Raw genomic sequence first — 24,594 nt, forward strand, 5'->3', positions numbered from 1 at the left:
CATGACGCCGCTCCCCGCGGCCGCCAGCGTGCGCCCCCCCCGGGGGGGGCGCCCCTCCGGGGCGCCGGCGGGGCGCTCGCAGCCGGGCCCCCCGGCGCCGGGGCCCCGCGCGGGGCCGCCGCCGCCGCCCAGGGTGCCGTGCTTCGCCCCCCGCGCGCCCCCGCCCTCACCGGGCCCGTAGAACTTGCTGCCTTTGGTCACGTCGAACACTTTGCCGTTGACGGCGAGCAGGATGCGCGGCGTGCGCGCGCCGTCGTACTGGCGCAGCTGCTCCAGGCTGAAGTCGCGCTTCTTCATGCGCGGCAGCGCGGCGGCAGGGCTGTCCGGGCTGGCGCCCGCGCCCGCGCCCAGCCCGCGCCGGCCCCAGCGCACCCACAGCCGGTAGGCCCCGAGCAGCACGAGCAGCACCAGCAGCACGTTCAGCAGCATCTCGCCGCCGCCGCCGCCCTCGCCGCCGCCGCCGCCCGCGGGCCACAGCGTCCAGCCGCCGCCGCCGCCGCCCTCCTCCGCGCCGCCCGCCGGGGCCTCGCCGCCGGCCTCGCCGCCGACGCCGCCGCTACTATCGCCGCCGCCGCCGCCCAGGGTGCCGTGCTTCAAGTCCCCATCGCCCGCCGCCATCACTGCCCACCCGCCCCGCCCCAGACCCTGCCCCGGGCCCGCCCATCCGGCGGCTCTCGGCCAATGGAGATGCGCGAGGGGGCGGGGCGGCGGTCGGGTCACGAATGCGCGGGAGGGGCGGGGCGGAGACGTTGTCTCGGCCCGCCCCGCCCACCTCGAGCCCTCCCCTTCTCCGCGGCTCTCGCGCACGCCACGCCGCCCCACCCACATCATCCCACACTTCCCTCCTCTCCTTCCTTTCTCCTTGGGCGGGGAGGTGGGGGAGGTGGGACCTCAACCGCTCGTCGCGAGGAGGAGGCGTGGCGCGAGCTCGAGGGGCATAGCGCCACGCGTCCCTCCTCTCTCTCCGGCTCCACCCCACCCCTCCCACTCAGGGGACACCCCCCCCCCGCCCTCTGCGCACGCGCAGTCTATCCGCCTCAGCCCAGTTGGCTTAGGCGCTTGCGCGAGGTGGAAGCTCGGCTCGGTCGGCACTTCCCGGGGTTCCCGGTTCTCTGGGGCTTTCTGCGAGGAGGGGGAGGGTAAGGGAGAACACCACGGAAACGAGGGCGTCGGGGCCGTCACGTCTAGCCTGGCCGTCCCCCCCATTTCCCCGACGAGGAAGCCGAGGCCCCGGGAGGCCAAGTGACTGGTGCTGGAGTCGGACTCCAAATGGCGCCACTTGCGTGTTCCACGTGCGCCAGTCTGGTCCTGGGGGCCTCGGGCCTCGAACCCATCTCGCTGCCTCCGCGTCCCCTTCTCGCCACTCGCCAGGCCTTTGGCCCCGCCGTTTCCCACCCTGGCATTCCGCCCTTGCTGGCCGCCATCCCGTGGAATCCCGGGGTCACTCAGGGTGCAGCCCAAGTGAGCCTTTGTGTAGGACCCCCAGCCCCTGAGCGCCCCTTCAGCCGCCTTATTCGGAGAATGTAAGCCCCTGTAGGGCAGGCCTTGCCGTTCTCGGGCCAGCGCCTCCTGGGGACCCTCCCTGGGACCTAGATCCCTCCCCCAGGACCAGGCCACCCGCCTCCCCTCGGGCTCCTGTGGGGCTGCCCCCCAAGACCCTGGTCTGGAGTGCGAGGTGGCCCTCCTCGTGCTGGGGCGCTGCCCCCCCCCCCATTTGTATGAGATACATTGTAACTACAGACAAACTGTCCAAGAGCGAAAACCACAGCCCCAAACATGGTTTGCAGAAAGATTACGCTGGGCTGGGCTGGGCTGGTTCTGCCTTCTCCAAGGGGACCAAAGTCCAGCCTCAGTGTGTGGGGCTAAGGCTCCGCCACGGGCCCCACACATGCAGCCCCTGGGAGCCTTTGGCGGATCTCCAAATTCGGGCGCGCAGCACCTTCTCTGATGGGGGCACGCATGCTGAGCGCTCCTGTGCCAGTGTCTCTCGTGTCTCCCTTCCAAAGTCCTTGAGACTGCCCTCCTATGCTTCTGAGCACCATGTGAACGCTGGCCCTGTGAGTTCTCCATAAAAGTCTTTTGGGCCAGCCTTCCAGCTGTTGGGCTCTCCGAAGTAGAGTTTGGACGCTGGGCAGTTCACATTAAGAAAGGACCTCTGTGTCTGGCCCCTCATCCTGCCAGGAGATCTTCCGAATCTTCCCAAGACAATTCATGGCGGGGGTGGCAGACAGTCCAGGCTCCACCAACGGTACAGCAATGAGGTCAGCACAAGGGCTCTGTAGACCTTCAGTTTGGTGGTCTAACACCTCTTTGCCATACTTTTCTGTGGAACTCTCAAACACTCAGCTAGCTCTGGCAAGGACCTCATTATCAATGTGTACATCCCTGGACAGTGCACTCCCAGGGAAGTGAACTTACCCACAGCACTTTGCTGCAGCTGGTGGTGTGAAGATGGCTAGTGGAGAACCTGTGTGGGTGTTAATTGTTAGGCCAAAGTTAGTGTGTGGCAGCAGAGAACCGATCCATGCTTTGTTGCCTCTCGGCTTCAGAGGCCTCATTGAGTGCACAGTCATCTGCAAATAGAAAATCCTGCACCAACTCCCTCCACCTTGATCTTGCCTTGTAGCCTTTTCAAGTTGAAGAATTTGCCATCAGTGCAGTAGCTGCCCTTGATGCCGTGTTCATCCTCATTGGAAGCATTTGACAACATGACTGAAAACATCATGCTAAGTGGGCGCACTCCCGCTGGTGACTGGGAAGGCCATGAAAGCATTGTCCACTATCTAGAACCCCAGACCTTAGAAATCATTTAGTTTGCACCTTTGGTGCTGACATGAACCCCCCACATGCAGTTTGGCAAAACTCAGAATCATCATGTTTAAATTCCTAAGTGAGGGAAATGCTAGATTTCAGTTAGAGGGGAGTCAAATCAGACAGGTAATTTCCCCCCATTCCAGTTCACATCCCTCCTCTTCCCCCCATAAAACTGGGTTTCTGTAGATTTGCAGGTTAAGAACTTCAGATCTAGACCAAACCCCTTATTGTATAGATGAAGAAACATGCCAAGGCAATTGATTTGTTCAAATCTATTTGCTTAATGAATTTTCAATTCTACCTCAGGAAATCATGAAACACTATGGATCAGCTTTGATTATAGCCTTATCAAAAGAGGCTTCTGAGTTGTTACCCTGCTCTCAAAAAAAGGGTGACTTTCAAGTTTAATCTGCATTATTACTGTTTTCTCCATTTGCTTTTTTGTTGATTTATATTCTTGTAAAAGTGGAATTATTATGTGGCCATTGGCAACAAGTAAAACAAAACAAAAGAAAAACCGATGAGTATTTAGTTTGGGCATTTAACATCAGCAGCTTTAACTTCCTAAAATCTGTTCAGCAAGATGGATGGGCATCCAGTTTCCGAGAATAGACAGTTAACCAGTACACCCGTTTTGAAACTCTCCTTGCAATATCTACACAGCCAAACTACAATACACATATGCAGAACTTGCGAAAAAGATGCTAAGACAGAAAAAGAAAGCTCTAGACACATCTCACAGACACTCCATAGGGCTATTACACAGTGTTCTCACCGAAGTAGAACTCATTGGCCTCCAAAAGGTCAAAGACAAAGTGTGATGTTGCAGACACATCTTCCACCCCCCTCTTTTAAAAAATTAGCCATGATATGAAGACCTTGGGATTTTCTTCATAGGAATAGCTGTGAGAATAATCAAAGCATCATGGGGATTTGAGGATGAGGCTTTTTTGTGTGCATGTGTGCCTTTTGGGTGGTGGTAGAGTGAGGGATTTCCACTAAGGAGAAACATTCATCAGAAACATCCCATCACTTAATCCTAAGTCTACAATCAAGACTGACTCATAGTGTGTCCTGATTTCCTGAGGCTGATTTACTTAAAGTGAAAATTTAACAGTTGACTTTTGGGCTTGAGCTGGCTCCCACACGCCCCCATATTCATTCTACTCTGTCACCTTGTCCTTTGATCTAATCTCTTTATATTATTGCTGTTTGTCTTCCATTTGTAACCAGTTTTCTCTATGGCAAAAGTTTGGGCATATTTTTCTTCACACCCCTCTCTGCCTTCACAACAGGTAAAGGGGAAGGGGAGGATCCTTTGGAAAAGACATTGGGTGACCCTGGGGAAATCACTTTCCCTTTGGTTTCTGCCTGGTCCCCAACTCTAGCTTAGAGATGGGGGATTTACCTTAGATACCTGGGTTTAAAAATGGCCTGTCTTGGAATGCCACACTTACTTGGCGTCTAGCCCAGGGGCATTACTCCTGGTTCAAGTGGTCAAGGAGACCCTTTCCCAATTTTGAACTAGCTAACATTGTCTCTCCCTCTCTCCCTCCCTCTCTTCCTCTCCTTCCATCCCTCCATTTCCCCCCTTTTTCTTCTCTCTCCCTTTTCTCTTTCCCTTTCCCAAACTCCCTCCTTTTCCCCTTTCTTTCTCCTATCCCCCTAGTCTATCTTTGTCTCTTTCTCTATCCCTGTCAGTGTTTCTCAAAAAATCCTGCCCTAGAGAGGTTAGGTGGCTTGTCCAGAGTCACTCAGAAAGTAAGGAGTGGAGTAAGAACATGAGCTCAGGTCCTCTGGTGCCAAATACAAAGCTCTTTGTCCTACCCTGGTCTAGTCTTCTATCCTCACTTCCACCCCTAATTTGGTTATCACAAAATGCCTTTGGTTCATTTTCCATTGCAGGTGGGGGTGGCCACCATGTACACCAATCTCTCTTGCAGTTTGATATGCACAAATTTTAAAACAAATTGGTGCCAGGGTGGGGAGCCCTGTGAGAACTGTACTAGAAAGGCAGGCCCTGGAGGTCCCTCAGTATGGAAATATTCCTGCTCCTCAGCCCCTCCTCCCTTCAAATCCAGAACCCTTTCTCCAATTCTTGAACCTTTTCTCTCTTTTCAATCCCCACCCTTCCCCATTATGAATAACTTTACAAGTTTGAAGTTTGTTTTGCTTGTGGTCGATATTTCCCTATAGCCCTTGCTATAGTTCTCTGCCCTCAGGTGTTTCTGTTGACTTTTAACGGATTTTGTCTGTTCAGAGGAGATGAAGGTTAGATGTTCACACCCACGTCCCCTTCCTCCATGTTTGTGCTAGGAGTATGTTGCCCATGTAAGTTGGGTATGTCCATATGTGTTATCTAAATTTGACTTGTGCAAAGGCATCAATAATTAGGAATCTTGTCCACCACTCTCCAAGGGACACTTTGATTCCTGCATGGAGGGGAATAAGAGAAGTAGCCATGAGACCTTTTCTGTTCTCCCCTAAGAAAGATAAGCTGCCAAGTTAGAATTATTAGAATAATTGTAATTTAAAATAATTAATAGACTAATTATTAGAATCTGCCCTCCCTGAATCTTAGTGGTTTAAGGGCTGGAGCCCTGAGGAGTCATGCCCCTAAAAGGCATGATTTTTTTCAGCGTCAAAAGCAACAAACTGCTTCTCTAATCACTATCCCTTCAAAGTGTGTATGTGTGTGTGTGTGCGGGGGGGGGGGGGGGGGGGGGTGTAAGGCAAGTTTACACTCATAGACTTGAATCCTGACCAATTGCTAGTTACCCAAAAGACCCTCCCAAATACTGAATCACGAGCAAACTCATTTGTCCCAGTGAATAGTGGACAAAAACTGGAGAAGTTAGACAAATTAGTATATGTGAGAAAATGTTGTTCAATTGTGTCCAACTCTTTGTGACCCAATGCACTATAGCATACTAGGCTCTTCTGTCCTCCATTGTCTCTCAAAACCTGTCCAAGTGTTATGTTCATTGTTTCCGTGAAACTATCTATCCATCTTGTCCTCTGCTGAGATCAAGTAGATGAGTAAATGAGCTTTCCCAATGGGAATGAGTTATTTCAGCTCCCCCAGGAGAGAGGCCTTGATTTTACCCAAGGGGAAATTCCCCAGATCTCTAAGGAGGCAAGCAGGAAATCAGGGACCTGTTGAGGAGACGGTTTTCTTCTATGTGTTTGCCTTCCTATGTCTTTTCTTTCTTTCCAAAGGTCCTTTTCTAAGTCTAAAACCGCTTGTTTCTTTCTTAAAGAAGTAATGTAGACTATGAGATAATTTACCCCATTCTGTCAAAAAAATAAAAATCAAAAGGGGCGGGGCGGCCAGGTAGCACAGCGTGTAAGAGCACTGGCTCCAGTGTCGGGAGGACCTGGGGATCTAATCTGGGCTCAGATACTTAGCACCACACCCAGAAATAACTGGCCATGTAACCTTGAGCAAGTTACTTAACCCTGATTGTTTAAAAAAAAAAAAAAGAAGTAATGTAGAATAATTCTCAGGTTGGTTTGTAGGCATCTGCCCTACCTCCCTATCTCTGCTGGCTTCCAGTGGGGGGGGGGGCTGCAGTTACTCCTGAGTTTTCCTGAGCCAAATTTGCCCCCGTGCCAGCTTCCACCCTTTCCTGGCCGTGTTTTTGGTGCAGCTCCACACTGAATGGAGCAGCTTACCTCCGAGTCTTTGCAAATTTATCACTGACTCTTACACCTGAACTCTCTTTGGTGGCTGTTTGTGGCATTTCTCCTGTGACTTAGAAGCTCTGGATTTTGGCTTTGATGTTACTGGTGTTTTCAGTTTGTGTTTTCTCTCAAGAGGTGATCGGTTGATCTTTTGCATTTTGATCCCAATAGATCTGGGCAGTTCTCTCTTATGGCGTCTTGAACGTGATCTTCTGGTCTATGTCTCATGGTTTCCTGGGTGTCTGATGACTCTTAAATTGTTCCTCTTCAACCTTTTTTTCCCCCAAATCAGTCGTTTCTGATCGTATAGACCTCTGACCTTCTTGTGATTTTTCACTCTTTTGACTTTTTCTTCACATTTCTTCTTGTCTCATGGAGTCACGGAGTTCAGTTTGACCCTGTTCTAAGCGATTTAGTCCCTAGTCCAGTTTTTCCTCAATAGTTCTAATTCATTTTAATTTCTTGTTTAATTTCTTCCATTCAATTTTGGAGTCCTTGTGGTGGATTCTCTGAGGCTCTCCGTATTCTTATGATGGGGTTCCTTTCTTCTTCTGGGTTTACCTCTTGAGTTCTCTCTCTTTTTAAAATTTTTTTGCTTTTTGGAGGGCAGTTGGAGTTAAGTGACTTGCCCAAGGTCACATGGCTAGTTTTTCTGTTGTGTCTGAGGTCAGATTTAAACTCAGGTCCTTTTGACTTCAGGGCTGGTGCTCTATTCACTTCACCACCTAGCCACCCCTTAAGTTGTCATGTTTCTCCATGGGAGTTGGCATCTTCTTTGCTTTATTCATATGTCTAGTCTTGGATCTTGGATTGGGACTTTGTGCCAGGGCCCTACTCCCCCTGAGGGGGCTGGCAGGCTACCTTTGCTCAAGTTCACTCTTTATTCTGGATGCTGCTCCCATTTCAGGTCTGGATGAACCCATTTCCAGACCTCTGCCACAGTCCCTGGCTTTTGTCTCTTCCTTCTGGTGGTCCCATGCCAGTGCTGGCCTCAGCTCTCCGTCTTGCATAATCCCCACCCAAGAATTGGCTCCACCCTTTGCCATGGTCCCCAGACAGGCCCCAACTCGATGTTCTTGTGCCTTCTGAAGATACCCCCAACCCCTACTTCTCAGCTCAACACTAGTGTGTAACGCTGGACTCTCTGTTTCCTGCTGTGGTTCCTTCAGGAGGATGGACTTCAGGCCTCTTGGAGGACCCCTTAGCAGGTGGGTCGTCACAAAACCTACCTGCCTCTCTGTCTTTAGCTTTGGCCCCCACTCTTCCCTCTTGGAGGGCCACAGTGTGTATCTGCCCCGCCTGGCTGGCTCATCTACTGAGGGATGACTGTTCCCCACAGCTCTGATAGGCCAGGGCCAACACTTCACTGGCTGCAGGCCCCATTTACCTTGTCCTGGCTTTTGTCTTGTGGTGCTGTCTGCTCTGAGCTTCCACAAGCATCTGGCTGTCTTATACATTTCTGGACTGAGTGGAGATGCATACCTGTGTTTCTCCTTCATCTTCTTGATCACTGGTACTCTTTTAGGTCTTTGCTGAAGTGTTTGTTTGGAGAGCTGGGCTCGTCTAGGACCTTGAATATTGTTATCTTAACCAGAAGTCCACCTTGATGTCTATTTAAACTTACACAATTCCAGAATTTGAGATATTTAGAGTAGAGTTTTATAACCTGGGGTTAAGGTTTCAGGGGGCCCATGTACTTACTTGGGGGAAAAATATATATCTTTATTTTCACTAACCTCCAACTGAAATTTAGTGTTTCCTTCATTAGCGAATTTACAAACAACAACAACATAATTTTGAGGAGTCTGTGGGCTCTGCTGATAGCCAAAGAGGTTTGTTACCTTAACAAAAAAAGGTCAAGGACTTTGGATTTAGAAAGATAAGTAAATATTTATATGAAAACAATTTTATTCAGTTTGTTTAAGAAATGATATTTATAAACCATGGGGTGGGATGGGGGCTCATAGCTAATTGATTACAGTTGCAAAATTTGTAATTGAAGAGGAAAATTAAAATATGCCCCTTAATTGCCTTAGAATCTAGGATAATAATGAATAAGGTAACAAATCAAATAAACTGTGTGGTGGGGATTTCATGTGCTTGTTGCCTAGTACATGCAACTGATACCCACGAAGGCTGTACATGAGGTTTATTGATCCTAAATTCTGTCTCTCTCTTTCTCTCTCTCTCCATATATACAGAAACACACACACACATGTTTATGTGGAATTAGCAGGGACAGAATCATCTAATTTAACTCCCTTATTTTATCGATTAGGGAGCTGAGGTTCAGAATAGTAAAGTGTTTTGCTGAGGATGACATAAATAGTAAATCACGGAGCTAAGATTTGAACTCAGTTTTTCTAGTTCCATTACTTAGAAATTATGGGATTAAGTTAATATCCTGTGTTTCTATGTGAACCATTCTATTAATTATTTATGGGTGAAAAGGTTAAATAATTCTGCCCTCTGGCCATAAACAATTGAATGAATCCTTAATATAGGATTTGAAAGTAAAGACCTTAATGCCTGACACTGTATCATGGGCTAGGTTACTTCCATCAGATTTGGTGTTTCTGATTTTCACAGATTTTCCTCTGACACAGCAGGTTCCAGGAGCAGGTAGGAGAACTCCATGATGTGTGTGTGATTCTGGAGAACCTGATTTTTGGATAATGCAAGGAAGGCACCTAACTGTGAATTTTGATGTTTTCCCACTTTCTTGTCACACTCCAGGTTTATTTTAATGAAATTTCTCTTCTTCCTTTGTGAAATAAAATTTCCAACAGCTTCACAAAGGGACAAGTCTCAGAGTTTCTTTCAGTCTCTGTCTGTCTATCTTTCTCCCTTTCCTTTCTCATTTGTAACTGCCTTTTCTCTCATAATGCCATTGACCGCCTTGCCGTTCTTTACACAAGATGCTCAGTCTCCCAACTCCAGGTATTTATTCTCTCCCTCCTCATCTCCGTTTTCTGACTTTCCTGACTTCCAAGGGCCAGCTAAAATACCGCCTTCTACAGGAGATCCTTCCTGATTCCCCTCAATGCTACTGTCTTCCCTTGGTGATGATCTCCAGTCTGTAGCTCCTTTTACAAGATTGTCTGCCGGTTATCTCCCCCAGTAGATGGTGAGTTTCCTGAGGCCAGGGACTGTTGTTTGGTTTTATGTCCGTAGTTTCAGTCACACCATCTGGCACATGGTAGGCACTTAATACATGCTTGTTGACTTGATTTCTTGTTTGAAAACAAACAAACAAACAAAACCTGTCCCTCACATACCTACAGGGAAGAGGCACATTTAATCCTTAATAGAAATTAGTATTCTGGTAACTTTATTGAATGGGCAGTTAGGTTGTGTAGGGATAGAGTGCTGGACCTGGAGTCAGGAAGACTCATCTTTTTGAGTTCAGATCTGCTTAGATACTTGCTAGCTGTGTGACCCTGGGCAAGTCACTTATCCTCTGCCTGCCTCAGTTTCCTCATCTGCAAAATGAGCTGGAGAAGAAATGGCAAACTGCTTCAGTATGTTTGCCAAGAGAACACCAAACTGGGTCATGAAGAGTTGGACATGATTGAAAAGCAACGAAACAACAGTAACAAGTTTTACTGAAACTCTGGTGTAGGTTCAGGTAGGACCATGTGACAGTAGCTGGGATTTGGATGTAGTGGGAAGGTTGTGGTGTATTTTGTAAAGAAATGGAGTCTGATGGTTTTCAAAAATGCTGGAAGGGCTCATTCTGAGTCTTTGGTTATGGATTAGAACAATCAGGAGATAACTTTAAGATTGCTCAAATGTCACATGAGAGGATCATGGATTCAGATCTGGAAGGGACCTCAGACGTTACTGATTCTAACCTCCTCCTGTCACAGAGGAGGCAACTGAGACCCAGAGGGATTATGTGACTTAGCTGAGGTCACCCAGGTAGGAAGTGGCAGCTGGCATGCTGCCAACTCTGGAGTTCTTTTCATGGTTCTGTGACTCCCAGAGATGCTCAGGAAAGATTTCTTCGAGTTGAATTAATAGTCCAGTTTCTAGCCTTTAAGTAGATGAATGACCAACAAGCAGAACAACTTTCTTATTTAATGGTACAATTATTCCACCTTACCCCTTCCCATCTCTCCCCCTGCTCCACCATGGACTGATAGCTGACTGGATTGATTGTAGGCTGCCTGGAGCTTAGGACATGGATATGGATTAGAAAATTAAGTGGAAGGAAGGTTCTCAGGAGGGGCTTCAGCTAGCAATTTCTGTGTCCAGGGAAGGTGGCACAAAAGATGTAGGTAATGTGTGTGGGAAAGGCATCGGGACCCTGAAAGGTTACTGCTGGGAAGAATGAGCTCACTTAGACTATAGCTACTGGGGTGGAGCAAGGGAGGGAGAGAGGAAGTAGCTTTAGGGACTTCTTGTTTTGTCACCTAGATGTGGAGGTCAGGTATCTCTTTGCTGATGGAGTGTAAAACCAAGATTAAATACAGTGATATATCTTGGTTCCAAGGAAAGAAGGAACATACTTTTCATCTTCTTGCTGGAAGAAAGGTGATACACAGTGTGTATGGGATGCCACATCCCACATCAGACACAATTTCTGTGCGGACTGGTTTTGCTTAGTAGTTTTTCTTTGTTATAGATGATGGTTCAGTGGGTGGGGAAGGTTTATTGGGGAAGTGACTGTAGTATAAAAATACAAAGTGAATCAATTAACAAAATACAAATATGAAAGACGATGGCTGTTACTAGAAGTGTCATGGGACTAGTGATTGGAAAAGTCTAAAATTTCCTTTGGAGATTTCTAAGCATTCTGCTAATGAGCCTTCTGATTCATCTTCTATCCATTATATGCCTATGGCTAACCCAACATGTGTTACTCTGAGTATCCCTGGGTTACTTAATCACCAGCTTTCTAGGAGTAAATTCCCTAACATCCACTTCCTATTCTCTCATTCTCATTTTCCACTCTTTCCTTCTGTGCCCTCTGGCACAGTATCACTGTATCCCTGGATGTCTTCTCCATTGCCTATACCCTGCTGGTCCTATAAGGAGAGTAAGACTCCTTGCTCTCTCCTGCCACTTTCAGACTCTCCCTTTGCTGCAGGGACTCAGTGATCTCTCCTGCTTTGAAGTTCACTCAGTTAAAATTTTTTTACCTGGTACTGATTTCTATGTATTCCTCCTTCCTTTTTCAAAGAGTTCAGCAACTGATTCATAGCCTTCCTGTCTTCTATAACTCTTGTGCTTGTACGAGGTGACTTCAGCATTCATGTTGATACTTGTTCTAATTTCTATCCCCCCCAAATTCCTCAGTCTCCTCAAATCCCAATGGCTATTCCTTTACTGCACCTAGATTTTAAGTTAAAAAAAAAAAGCCCATTTTTGCTATATTCTATCAGCTCCTATAGCTATCATCTTGTATCTCTCCTCCCTTTTTCAGCCAAATTTCTGGGGGGAGGGACCCTCACATAACTGTTGGTACTTGTGGCTTCCATTTCCCTTTTCATTTATTCCTCAGCCATTTGCAATCTGGCTTTCAGCCTCACCTCTAAACTAAAATGCCCTTCTTGAAGTCCCCAGTCACCTCTCAATGGACACATTCTGTTATCTTTTCTAGTTCTTGTGACCCTTTCTGCTTCGTTTGACACTGCTGATCACCCAGTCTTCTTGCAGAGTTTCTTCTCTATGAGTTTTTACGAGAGTTATATATTGTGGCTCTCCTCCTACCTGCCTACCAGTCCTCCCTAGTCTTCTTTGCTGTCTTCTCACACTTTTGTTGTTCTCTAACTGCAGGTGTTCCCCCAGGTTATGTCCTGGGACTTTTGCTCTTCTGTCTCTGCTCATTCTCTCTTGGTGACCTCTATAGATTTATAGTGGACTGGTGTGTGGCGGGCCTCCAAGCTATGAACATTCATGGGAACCAAGTTCATACTTTTTAAAAATTTAAATTTTGTTGTATTTTTAAATTAATAAGCATTTATTTTTGGAAATTGGAAATTCCATTGGAAAAGGAAAGAAAAATAAAATCTTTTAAAACAAATATACATCATCAAGCAAAACTAATTCCCATATTGGCCATGTCTGAAAAAATATATATATGTGTGATTCAACATCTTGAATCTATCATCCCTTAGTTGGGATGGAGTTCATCATTGAACCTCGAGAATCTGGCTACCCATTGCATTAATTAGAGTTCCTAAGGCTTAAAATGTTCTTTTCTTTACAATATTGTTATTTTTGTCTAAATTATTCTCTTGATTCTGCTACTACAAAAAGAGATGTTTTAAACATTTATGTGCTTATGGGTCTTTCCCTCTACTCCTCCCCAGATAACAGCTTCAATTCCCTGAATTCTTATATCTGCTAACAAAAGATTTTAAGATGAATTCCCACAGTCACAGTGGTGTGGCTGCCTGGAAGCATAGCGCACTCTGGCCCTCCTAAGTGATTGAATTTTATAGGATGAATCATTATAATAAATATTTCAGGTAGCCTGGGAGGCTCAGAAAGGAAGTAGTTTATGTGTGGGAGGGTGCCTTCCTGGGACCGCTTCAATGCTGCTTCTTCCTCTACTGAGGTTAGCCCATCTGTCCTGGACACATCTTCCTGCTTGGTGATTTTCAGAAGAAATTTTTTCTTAGAGAGGAGGACCACAGTTAGCCCATCCTTAATCTTTTCTCCAACCCTTTTTCCTCTGTAATACTGGTGGAAAGAATAACCAGATTAGGCAGTCAGAGAAGGGCCCTGACTCTGCCACTTGTTTTATCTGTGACTTTGGGCAAGTCCCTTTACTGCTCTGGGCCTCGATTTCATTATCTTGTAAAATAAGGGGGTTGACCTTAGAGGATCTCTAAGGTTTCTTTCACTTCTAACATTCAGAGACTCAGTGATTCTTATCTCCAGGAGGGTGAACCATGAGTTGGAAGATGGTAGAGCTGTTGGGCACAGCCAGCCTGATGGGGGAAGGGCACACTGAGCTCTGTGCTCCCCAGGTCAGGGTGCTAGGAGCTCAGCTTTGCAGGCTTTCATCACCCCACACTATTGACATGTTGTCTCAATGGCTATCAGTCATGGCGTTATCATGGGGTGTAAAGGTGAGCGTTCAGTTGACTTTATCAGGGCTCAAGGGGTCAGAAGAACAAAAGTTTTCCATTGGTCGTGTTATTTGATGATTGGAGAGTTAATTCTTAGTGATTTCCTCTGCTACTGAGGAATAAAAGTAGCTGACACAGGCCAATATAGATATGCTTTATGGTACTGTGGGGAGCTCATCAAGTTAGTAATCAGAAAGTCCTAGGTTTGAATCCTGCCTCTGACACTTACAGACTGCATGATGCTAGCTAAGTCAGCTGGCTAGCCTCAGTTTCTTCAGCAGTAAAATGGGGATAGTAATAGCTTCTGCTTCGCAGGATTGCGGTGAGGATCAAACCTTTAAAGTGTTGTATAAATCTGAGCATGTGTCACAAAGGGCGTTGATTTACATTTGACTCTCAGAACAATGACGTGTGGTAGTTATTGCAGGTGAGGGCCCTCAAAGGCCCTCAAGTCTGGCGCCTTCATTTAATTTTATTGTAACTCATGGCTCAAAACCCATTGCATAAGACTCTTGTTTTTGGTGGAGATTAATGACTCAAGCCTCCAGATCTGTGTGAGGGACTGTGTGGTAGAGAGCTCGAGAAAATAGAAAGCTTGATCTTCTGGCTTCAGCTCTGAGCGCCAAGACACATGGTTCTAACTTCTCTTTGGGGTGGTGTTGGTTCCTAAAGGGAGAAGCCAACTTGTTGGAGGAGTTGGTACCACAATGATATCCCTCTCCCCAGGCCTAGAGTCTTTGGGGACTTTCCCTTTGAGATGAGATCTTGAATTCTCGCCTTCGGTGGAGTTATTTTACTCCCAATGAGAGAGCTCATTCACTCTATGTATTTTCTGGCATATTCACATTTATATATCTTTTCTGATTTTGTTTCCTGTCAGCCTAGATAAAGGTTTTTGTTTTTTTGCTACTTCTAGGTGTGGTTTTTGTAGAACTAGCATATGTATATATATACACATATGTGTTTGTTTATGCTTATTCCCTCAATTTCTTTTAAATTTTCTTACTAGCTAGCATTTCTGGAACTATATCAAATAATAGTGATATTAATAGATATCTTTGTTTTACTCCTGATCTTGCTGGAAATGCTGAGCCTTTCTATCCTACATATAATAGTGACTCTTGGTTTCAGATCTATTCTACTTAACCACATCAAGGAAATGTACACTTATTCAATTTTTTGATTCAATTATTTTTGAGTCAAATTATTTCCTTCCTTCTGCCACCTCCCCCTCCCATTTAGAAGGCAAGAAAAACAAAACCAATTACAAATATCTATAGTCAGGCAGAATAACTTTTCACATTAACTATGTCTGAAAAAGAAGGAAGAGAAAATATGCTATAATTTGTTGAATCCATCAGTTCTCTATTTGGAGGTAAATGGTATATTTTATCATTCATTCTTTGGAGTTGTGTCAGTCAGAGTTACTAAGTCTTTTCAAGTCCATTATCTTTACAGTGTTGATATTGGATAAATTGTTTTTCTGGTTCTGGTCAATTCACTTTGTATCAGTTCATACAAGTCTTCCCAGGTTTCTCTGTAACGATCTCCTTCATCATTTCTTATAGCACTATAATATTCCATCACATTCATATACCATAATTTGTTCAAACATTTCCCAATTGGTGGAATACCTTTAGTTTCCAATTTTTGTCCTCTACAAACAGAACTGTTATATAAGTCCCTTTCCTCTTTATTTGATCTCTTTAGAGTATAGACCTAGTAGCAGTATAGCTAGTTCAAAGGATATGAATAGTTAAGTACTCTTGCCAGTGTAGTTCAAATTGCTTTCCGAAATGGTTGAATTAGTTCACAGTCCCACCAACAGTATGTTGGTATACCTATTTTCCCACAGCAATTCTAGCATTTAGCATTTTCCTTTCCTGTTATGTTAGCCAATCTATGGGTATAGGGTGGTACCTCAAAGTTGTTTTAATTTGCATTTATTTAGTTATTAATGAGCATATTTTCATATGACTATTGATAGCTTGGATTTCTTCCTCTGAAAACTACTTATTCTTATGCCCTGATTGGTTGGAAAATAGCTTATATTCTTGTAAATTTGACTCAGTTCCTTACATATTTTAGGAATGAGACTTTTATCAGAGAAACCTACTTCAAAGATTCTCCCTCCCCCCAGTTTCCTGTTTTTCTTATTTTAGCTGCATTGTTTTTGTTTCTACAAAACCTTTTTAAATTTTATGCAATCCAAATTATTTGTTTTACCTCTTGTAAACCTCTCTATTTCTTGTTTGGTCGTGAACTTTTCCCCTGTCCACAGATCTAACAGGTAATTTCTTCCATGCTCTTATTAATTTGCTTATAATATCATTCTGTATGTCCAAATCATTACCCATTTTGAGCTTATCTTGGTAATACAGTGTGAGATGTTGGTCTTTACTTAGTTTCTGCCAGACTGTTTTCTGGTTTTTCCATCAATTTAGTTAAATAGTGATTTCCTTGTAGCTGGGATCTTGGGTTTATCACATACTAGTTTACTGTGCTCATTTGCTTTGTTATATTGTGTATCTTATCTCTTCCACTTATCAACCTCTATATTTGTTGTCCAGTATCAGATTATTTTGATGATTACTGCTTTGTCATAAAGTTTAAGATCTTATACTGTTAGGTCCTTTTCCTTCCCAATTTTTTTTTCCATTGGTTATCTTGATATTCTTGACCTTTTGTTTCTCTTGATGAATTTTGTTATTATTTTTTTCATCTCTTTAAAGTAATTCTTTGGTTGTTTAATTGATATGGCACAGAATAAGTACATTGATTTAGACAGTATTGTCATTTTTATTATATTGGCTCAGTCTTCCCATAAACAATTAATATTTCTCTAATTATTTAAATAAAGTATGTTTTGTAATTGTGTTCATATGGTTCCTGTGTGTATCTTGGCAGGGTCACTCCAAAATGTTCTATATTGTCTGCAGGTATTTTAAATGGAATTTCTCTTTCTATCTCCTTCTGTTAGGCTTTCTTGGCAATATACCAAACTGTTGATGATCTGTGGGAGTTTATTTTATATCCCAAGACTTTGCTGAAGTTAATTGTTTTGATTAGATTTTTAGTTGGTTCTCTAAGTAAACTAGCATATCATTTGCAAAGAAAAAAAATGATGTTTCTTCTTTGCCTATGGTTATTCTTTTAATTTACTTTTTATCATCATATTGCTGTTGCTAGCATTTCTAGGAATATTGATGTGATAATGGACATTTTTGCTTCACCCCTGATCTTATTGGAAAATGGATATCTTCATTACAGATATAAACATAGAAGCCAAGAGAAGCATAGAAAGAAAAACAAGTGTGAGAAATTATAAGGGACTAAATAGGGTTAAATTGTTTACGTTTTTATATAAGGCTATATATATAAATATATAATTTATATAAAATTATCATCACCTGTGGTCATAGAAAGAGTCTAATTAGATAGAGGGCCTACATGTTATTTTCTTGTTTGATGATTTCAGAAGAAGAATGGAATGGGGGCGGCTAGGTGGCACAGTGAATAGAGGACTGACCCTGGAGTCAGGAGAACCTGAGTTCAAATTCTGTCTCAGACACTTAACACAAAAACAAACTGTGTGATCTTGGGCAAGTCACTTAATCCCAATTGCCCTCCAAAAAGCAAAAAAAAAAAAAAAGAGTGAATGCACAATCAATGAAGATGAAATTAAAGCAATTATTAGGAGCACACAACTGCATGCCAATAAAACTATCTATCTAAATGAAATGATTTAATATTTACAAAAATATAAGCTGCTACATTTAACAGAACAGGAAATAATATTTCTTGCCTCATGGAGCTGTTGCTTTCTGTTTGGTCTCTGTTTAGTTTTCAGGGAGCTCAATTCCTGCATAAGGTTTACCACTTTCTGTTCTAAGGTATAAGTTCTCTTTTCCATTTTGTCCTTGCTGTATCTCATTTCACTTAACTTACTTTGTGTCTCTTGGTTCATACTCTTATGTCCTTGTAGTCAGGTCATTTTTCCTCTGAGCTTCTATTTGGAATGGCTATGGAATTACTCTCTTCTGGGTTTTTCTTTTTTACTTCTATTAATCTGTAGTATTTTTTTCCCATCATGTTCCATATTCTCTTCTGTTTATTCACATTTCCAACCTCATTTTCTGGACTGAAGCTTTGTGCCTGTATCTTACTCTGATTTCTCTTATAATCTTGGATATTGTTGACAGGCCCTGGCTTGCTCCTGGTTGCAGTGATTAAGAGAGGACACGCCTTCTGCGGGAATTCCTGGGTTTTGGCTCTGTCTTGGTGGTTCAACTTGGGTTTTAGACCTTGGCTTCTCCTGGTACGTTCTGCACCCAGAGTTGGCTCTGTTTCTTCCTGTGACCAGGACACACTCCAGCCAGATACTGCTGATTTCAGTGATAGCAGGTCCTGGTTTCCCACATGCTGCCCTGGCCCTTTCTCCTGTTCTTCACCTCCATCTCCTATCTGTGTGCCTTTGTACTGGCTGTCTTCCATTTTGGAATGCACTGAAGCCTCAATTCATCCAGGACTCTGCCCTAGTGATGCCTTCGGCATGAGGTCTTTCCTGGTCCCTTCAGGAGCTGAGCTTCTTCCCTCTGGATGCCCCATGACACAGTTTATATCTGCTGTAGTCTATGTACTAACTATTATTAACTTTTAATTTTATTATTAATTACAACAAACTATCTCTTGTTACAATTTAAGCTCCACAAGGACAGGGGTTTGTTTTCTTGCCTTTTTTTAATCAAATGCTTTATTAACTTCTAGTTTATCATTCATTTCTGCAAGATTTTGAGTTACAAATTTTCTCCCCGTTCTTCCCCCTACCCACCGCCCCAAAATAGCGATCCCACTGGATATCCCCTCCTCCAATCTTTTCTCTCCCATATCTTCTCCCATACCCCCTCCGACCTTCCAGTAGAGCTGGTAGATTTCTATGCCCCAGTGCCTGTATATCTTATTCCCCAGTTACATGTAAAATAAGTATTAATAATATATATATTTTTTAAACATTTGATTTTAAAGCTTTAAATTCCAGATTCTTTCCCTTCCTCCCTCATCACCCACCCTTACTGGGAAGATAAGCAATTCAATATAGGTTGTACATGTGTAGCTATGCCAAACATTTCCATAGTGGATATACTGTGAAAGACTGACTATATTTCCCTCCCCCCCCAGCCTGCCCTCACCTTCCATCATCCTCCCTCTCATCCCCTTCCCCCCTACTCTCCTGTAGGGTGAGATACCCTATTTATTGTGTATGTCATTCCCTCCCTAAGCCAAATTCAATGAGAATAGGGTTGACCCATTCCCTTTTGCCTTCCTAATCTTCCCCTCCATTATGACCATTTTCCCTTACCTCTTCTATATGAGATAACTTACCCCATTCTGTCTCTCCCCATCTCCTCTCATTATATTCCTCTCTCACCTCTTAATTTCACCTTTTAAGTATTATCCCTTCCTATTAAATTTGTCCTGTGCCCTCTGTCTATGTATACCTGTACACATATATTCACACATTCACATATGTATTCATACACCTATATACCCTCCTATATAGACATATGTATGTATAGATATACATATACATTTCTATTGCCTTCAACTATTCTCATGCTGAGAAAAGTTTCATCAGTTACAATTATCGTTTTTCCATGTAGGGATGTAAATAGTTCAACTCTGATAAGTTCCTTATGATTTCTTTTCCCTATTTACCTTCTCATGCTTCTCTTGCTTCTTGTATCTGAATGTCAAATTTTCTATTCAACTCTGGTTTTTTCATCAAGAATGCTTGAAAGTCCTCTATTCCACTGAATGACCCTATTTTCCCCTGAAACATGATACTCAGTTTTGCTGGGTAGGTGACTCTTGGTTTTAATCCCAGCTCCTTTGACTCCTGGAATATCATATTCCAAGCCCTTCGATCCCTCAGTGTAGAAGCTGCCAGGTCCTGTGTTATCCTGATTGTGTTTCCACAATATTCAGATTGTTTCTTCTGGCTGCTTGTAATATTTTCTCCTTGATCTGGGAATTTCAGAACCTGGCTATAATATTCCTAGGAGTTTTCTTTTTGGGATCTTTTTCAGGAGGTTATGGGTAGATTCTTTCAACCTCTATTTTGCCCTCTGGTTCTAAAACATCAGGGTGGTTTTCCTTGAGGATTTCTTGAAGGATGATTTCTAGGTTCTTTTTTTGATCATGGCTTTCAGGTAGTCCAATAATTTTAAAATTATTTCTCCTGGATCTGTTTTCTAGGTCAGTGGTTTTTTCAGTGAGGTATTTCACATTGCCTTCTATTCTTTCATTTGTTTGGATCTATTTAATATTATTGTGATTTCTCATAAAGTCACTAACTTCCATTTGCTCCAGTCTAATTCTGAAGGAATGATTCTCTTCAGTGAGCTTTTGAGATTCTTTTTCCATCTGGCAAATTTGTCTTTTTAAGGCATTCTTCTCCTCATTGCCTTTTTGAGCCTCTTTGCCATTTAAGTTAGTCTATTTAGTCTATTTTTAAGGTGTTATTTTCTTCAGTCAGATTGTTGACTCTCATTTCATAATTTTCTTCCATCATTCTCATTTCTCTTCCCAATTTTTCCTCCACTTCTCTTTTTTCCTTTTCAAAATCCTTCTTAAGTTCCTCTATGGCCTGTAACCAGCTCGTATTTTTCTTTGAAGCTTTTGGTGCAGGAGTTCTGACTTCACTGTTTTCCTCCTGTTCCATGCTTTGATCCTTTTTGTCCCCAAAATAGGAGTATAAAGTTGGGTTGCTCAGTTTGCTTTGTTTCCCTCGTTTGCTCATGTTGCCACTCAATTACTTGATTTTTGGGTTTTTTGCCACAGTAGGATTCTGCTACCAGACAAGGGAGCTTTATTCCAAACACTGGGGTTTTCTCAGCTGCTGGAGCTGTTAGTTGGCTGTCCTCTCAGAAGCCTCCACATTCTCTGGCAAGCTGGTCACACGCCCCAGGACCTCCACCCTAGCCAGTGATCCAGATCCAAGCAGGTTAAAGCAAGAGCAATTACCCCTCAGACTGGTTGCTTGGTCCCCCAACAGTCTGCAGGCCAGTAGCTGAAGCTGCCACGTGGTGCTGGCTGCACAGCCTCAGCACCTCAGCTGCTTCTTGCCCCAGAGGCAAAGGCTGAACACACTCCCAAACTATCGGATCTCAAAGTCCACACTGCACTGACCTCTCACTTTGTCCTTAGCATCTATGTGTTGATAATTCTGGAAACCACCACAACTGCTGGTGATCTGGAGTCCCTCCAGCCGGTGGCTGGTCAGGCCCGCCCTGGGGCTAAGACCTCTGGCTGGAGCGGGCCTGGGCTCGGCTCCCAGAGAGCTGGGCTGGTTGATTCCTGCCAGCCTGTCGGGCTGTCCTCAGTGGGAAGTTAGCTTCTCTGTGTCACTTTGTGGGTTCTGGAGCTCCAAAGTTTCTTCAGAGTCACCTTATACATGAATTGGAGGAGGTGGAAGCTGGAGCCCTGCGGAAGTCCTGTTTCTAATCCGCCATCTTGACTCTGCCCCCCAGGGTTTTGTTTTTGAATCTCCTATGCTTTGCATACTACCTAGAATATAGCAAGTGCATTATAAATGTTTGTTGGTTGGGGTTTATACATAAAATTAAAGCCATTTCTTTGCCCACAGTCTTGAAAAAATGTATCTCACCTGTAGCTGGGTGACTTGACCTCTTAGCTCCAGGTAGCTGAATCTTAGACTCTGATAGCTGGTGATCTAGTTTGAAGAAAGATAAAGCAAAAGCTCCCCTCTTAGAGCCCAGGGTTCAGAGGCAGAGTGTGTATTCTGATGGGAGAAGAATGAGGAAGATGGCCGGAATAGAGGCATCATGGGTGGGATATGACCATATCATGGGCATCAGCACACCATTAGTGATATGTTTCCAGTCAAAGATCATTCTTCTTGCCCAACACCTCCCTTCCCCCAATAAATCAAGCCACCTAGCTACAGCCAGTACAAAGGACAGGTCAGAGAGCAGTTCTACCTTCTTGGGTCATCTGTGACCTTTGTTCCCTTCGCCTGGAGCACTAGAAGCAATGTCTGGAAATTGCAAAGAAATGGACTTAGGCTTGAGATCTGGAGATGCATGATTGGAAAAGGGAGTGAGTTATGTAGAGATAGTGAATGATACCCTGTGGACAGTCTGAGTGATGCTGTACTGTCCATGTAATATTTTGGTTTCTTTTTCAATATCTTTAATTTTCAAAATTCAATTTTATTTTTGTTTTTAGTTCCAATTTTCTTCCCTCCCTTCACCCTTTCCTGCACCCATTGAGAAGGTAAGAAGTACAATACCCATTATACATATGAAACCATGCAGAACATCTACATTAATCATGTCACGTGCACACACACACCAAGGAAAAGAAAAAAGAAAAATGCTTCAATATACAATCTGAGTCCATCAGTTCTCTATCTGAAAGTGGACAGTGTTTTTCAACGTCAGTCCTTTGGGATTGTGGTGGATCATTGTATCGATCAGAGTTACTAAGTCTTTCCCAGTTGATTATATTATGGCTGCTACTGTGTAAATTGTTCTCCTGGTTTTGCTCACTTCACTTTGCATCAGTTCATAGAAGTATGTGTGATATTAAAAGACCTAGAGTTAGGCCTTTGGGAAAGCAGCCTTGGTTCTCTGAGCAGATGTGACAGTAGGGAGAGGGGAGACCTGAAGCCATCAGAATTTCATAGTGGTAGTAAGGAAAAATCAGTGCTCAGTGCTGGGGTTCTGGGTGCTAGACAAACCTGAGAAGGCTAGACTGCCTCAGTGGTTAAATTGTCAAATTACTGGTTCACTAGAGTTGAGCCAGAGAGTCTAATATTTAGAGATTATAAAAAAGACTCCAATGCCTGGAATAATTTTCCCTGTGATCTGTGAGCATCTGTGAGGGGAAGGCCTATCTCTTGCCTCTTTTTTTATACCCAATGCTTAGCACATAGTAGGTGCTTAATAAATTATTGACTAATTTACTGTTGGGAGATGCGCAATACAGCTGGCCTGAGATCATGACCAATACAATCTGTTTCTGACCAAAAAAGGAGCTAGTTGCCAAAATAGAAATGAATAAAATCTTTGGAGAAAGTGAACAGAACCTTTTAGAGTTTGTGGATGACAGATGATGAGTGCCAAATGCCAATAAGCATGTCAGTATGTTGGCTCAGGCACTTTTGGAAATGCTGGAGATACAAATATAAACAAGGAAAGACAGTCACTGCCCTCAAGAAGCTTACAATCTAATGAGAGAAGAGAGCATTAAAAAAAGGAGCTGAAAAGGGTAAGGGGGCAAGAGAAGAAGGTACCCAAGCCAAGGGCATGTTGGAGAAAGAAGGGCAGCCAAGTAAGAAGTGAGTCACCTCATGCATACTGAATTTGGAGAAAGTAATTATCAAAGATTTCAGAGCAATTTCACAAGCCAAGTTGCATGCAGATGGGTGGGAAGCTCCCAAGATCAAAGCTTGATGACACAAATGATGATGATGAAGTTGGTTAGTAACACAATGCATCCTGAACAACCCCTCAAGACCTAAGGCCTGGGAAAAAGACATACAGCCAAGTTTCACTGGAGTCCCTTTAATGCCTATCAGTCCTACTCCATTAGCCTAGTGGTTAGGGAAAGGAAAAAGTCTCCTCTTTCCCTTGATTTTTTCTTAATGGTTCCTTCTATGACTCTCTTACTACGGCACTGGGCCAGCTTTTCATTTTGTTGACAAGAAAACATAATAGCTTCTATTCATCCCTTTGGGGGCATTTGTATAACTCATTAATGGTAAGGCCCTGTGTGTTGACATAATATCTCCCTACAGAAAGATTCCCCTGTGTCTTGGAAGCTAAAAGTACAACCTATCAAATTGATGGGAGGTGAAAACTGAGGTTATTAAACTGTTCGACTGTGATTCATTTATTCTGCCAAGACATGAAAGAATAGGCATTAATTTACTTTTGGTTTGATGTTCAGTTCCAAGGACAAATATTAAAAGAAGGTGTAGACTGAAGGGCCTGGGGAGTACCAGGGCAAAGGAGAACACAAGGGGAAAGCACAGGGAGCTGTTACTAAATGGGGTAAACTCAAGTTTCCAGTAGGAAGGGGAAATTGGGAGTAAAAACTGTGTTGGCCTCAAGGGCTCTTCACTACTTTTGTGTCCTTGACCTACAGGTAGTCTGCTGAAGCCTATGGTTCCTTCTCAGAGTAATGTCTTTAAATACGTTAAAAATATACATAGAACTACAAAGAAAATCAATTATATCAAAACAGTTATCAATATATATATATATATATATATATATATATATATATATATATATATATATATAAAAATGTTTATGGATGCCATGCATGTAGGGGAACCATCTAGCATCACCAGCTCAATGTAGATGAAGGCTTCCAAAAGGCTAATCTATAGGTTCCCAAAGTGGGTGATACTGTACCCTGTGGCATGCTGGAATGATCCAGGGGGGTGGTAGTAGCTTTGGGTGCAATTGGGGGGCATTGAATAAAATTAAGGGGGTGGTAGAAGCATAAAGAAGAGAAGAAAATTTTGGAAAGCATAGTTGTATTCTCTTCTTCCCCATAAGAATGTAAGCATGTGATCACCATTTAGTCTGTTCCATGCTTTCATTCTCTTCTCCACTCTACCTTATGAACTTCTTTTCCCACATATGCCAGCAGCCATCTCATCCTGGAAGATCCCTCCATCCCTGTGACACCTTCCTCTGATTGGTTAGTTCCTCCCAGACCCTTTATTTTTATTTTTTATTTTTTTTAAGCAATTGGGGTTAAGTAACTTGCTCAAGGTTACACAGCCAGTTATTTTCTGGGTGTGGTGCTGAGTGTCTGAGCCCGGATTTGATCCCCAGGTCATCCCGACACTGGAGCCACCTGGCCTCCCCTCAGACCCTTTATTTTAATTGCATTCTCAGGCCAGCCATGGTCACTCTTTTCAATCTTCTTTGGGCTCCACCCATGACTTTCAGGACTTCTTTCTTCACCACCAGCAGCC

The 24,594-nt window shown here is 43.7% G+C and overlaps 1 protein-coding gene across 1 annotated transcript in view; it reads right to left on the bottom strand.

Annotated features, from left to right (window-relative positions):
* PGRMC2 (progesterone receptor membrane component 2) overlaps nucleotides 1-618 on the bottom strand; it is a 23,818-nt gene extending 23,200 nt beyond the window's left edge. Inside the window, exon 1 of the mRNA XM_069091327.1 lies at nucleotides 171-618. Within this exon, the coding sequence (XP_068947428.1) occupies nucleotides 171-618 (448 nt within the window). The remainder of the gene's footprint in view (nucleotides 1-170) is intronic.
* Nucleotides 619-24,594: the final 23,976 nt, after the last annotated feature.

Source organism: Petaurus breviceps, unplaced genomic scaffold (assembly GCF_028583685.1).
Source record: "Petaurus breviceps papuanus isolate PSGF00001 unplaced genomic scaffold, PetGlider_PUasm1.0 126, whole genome shotgun sequence".
Classification (NCBI taxonomy): Eukaryota; Metazoa; Chordata; class Mammalia; order Diprotodontia; family Petauridae; genus Petaurus; species Petaurus breviceps.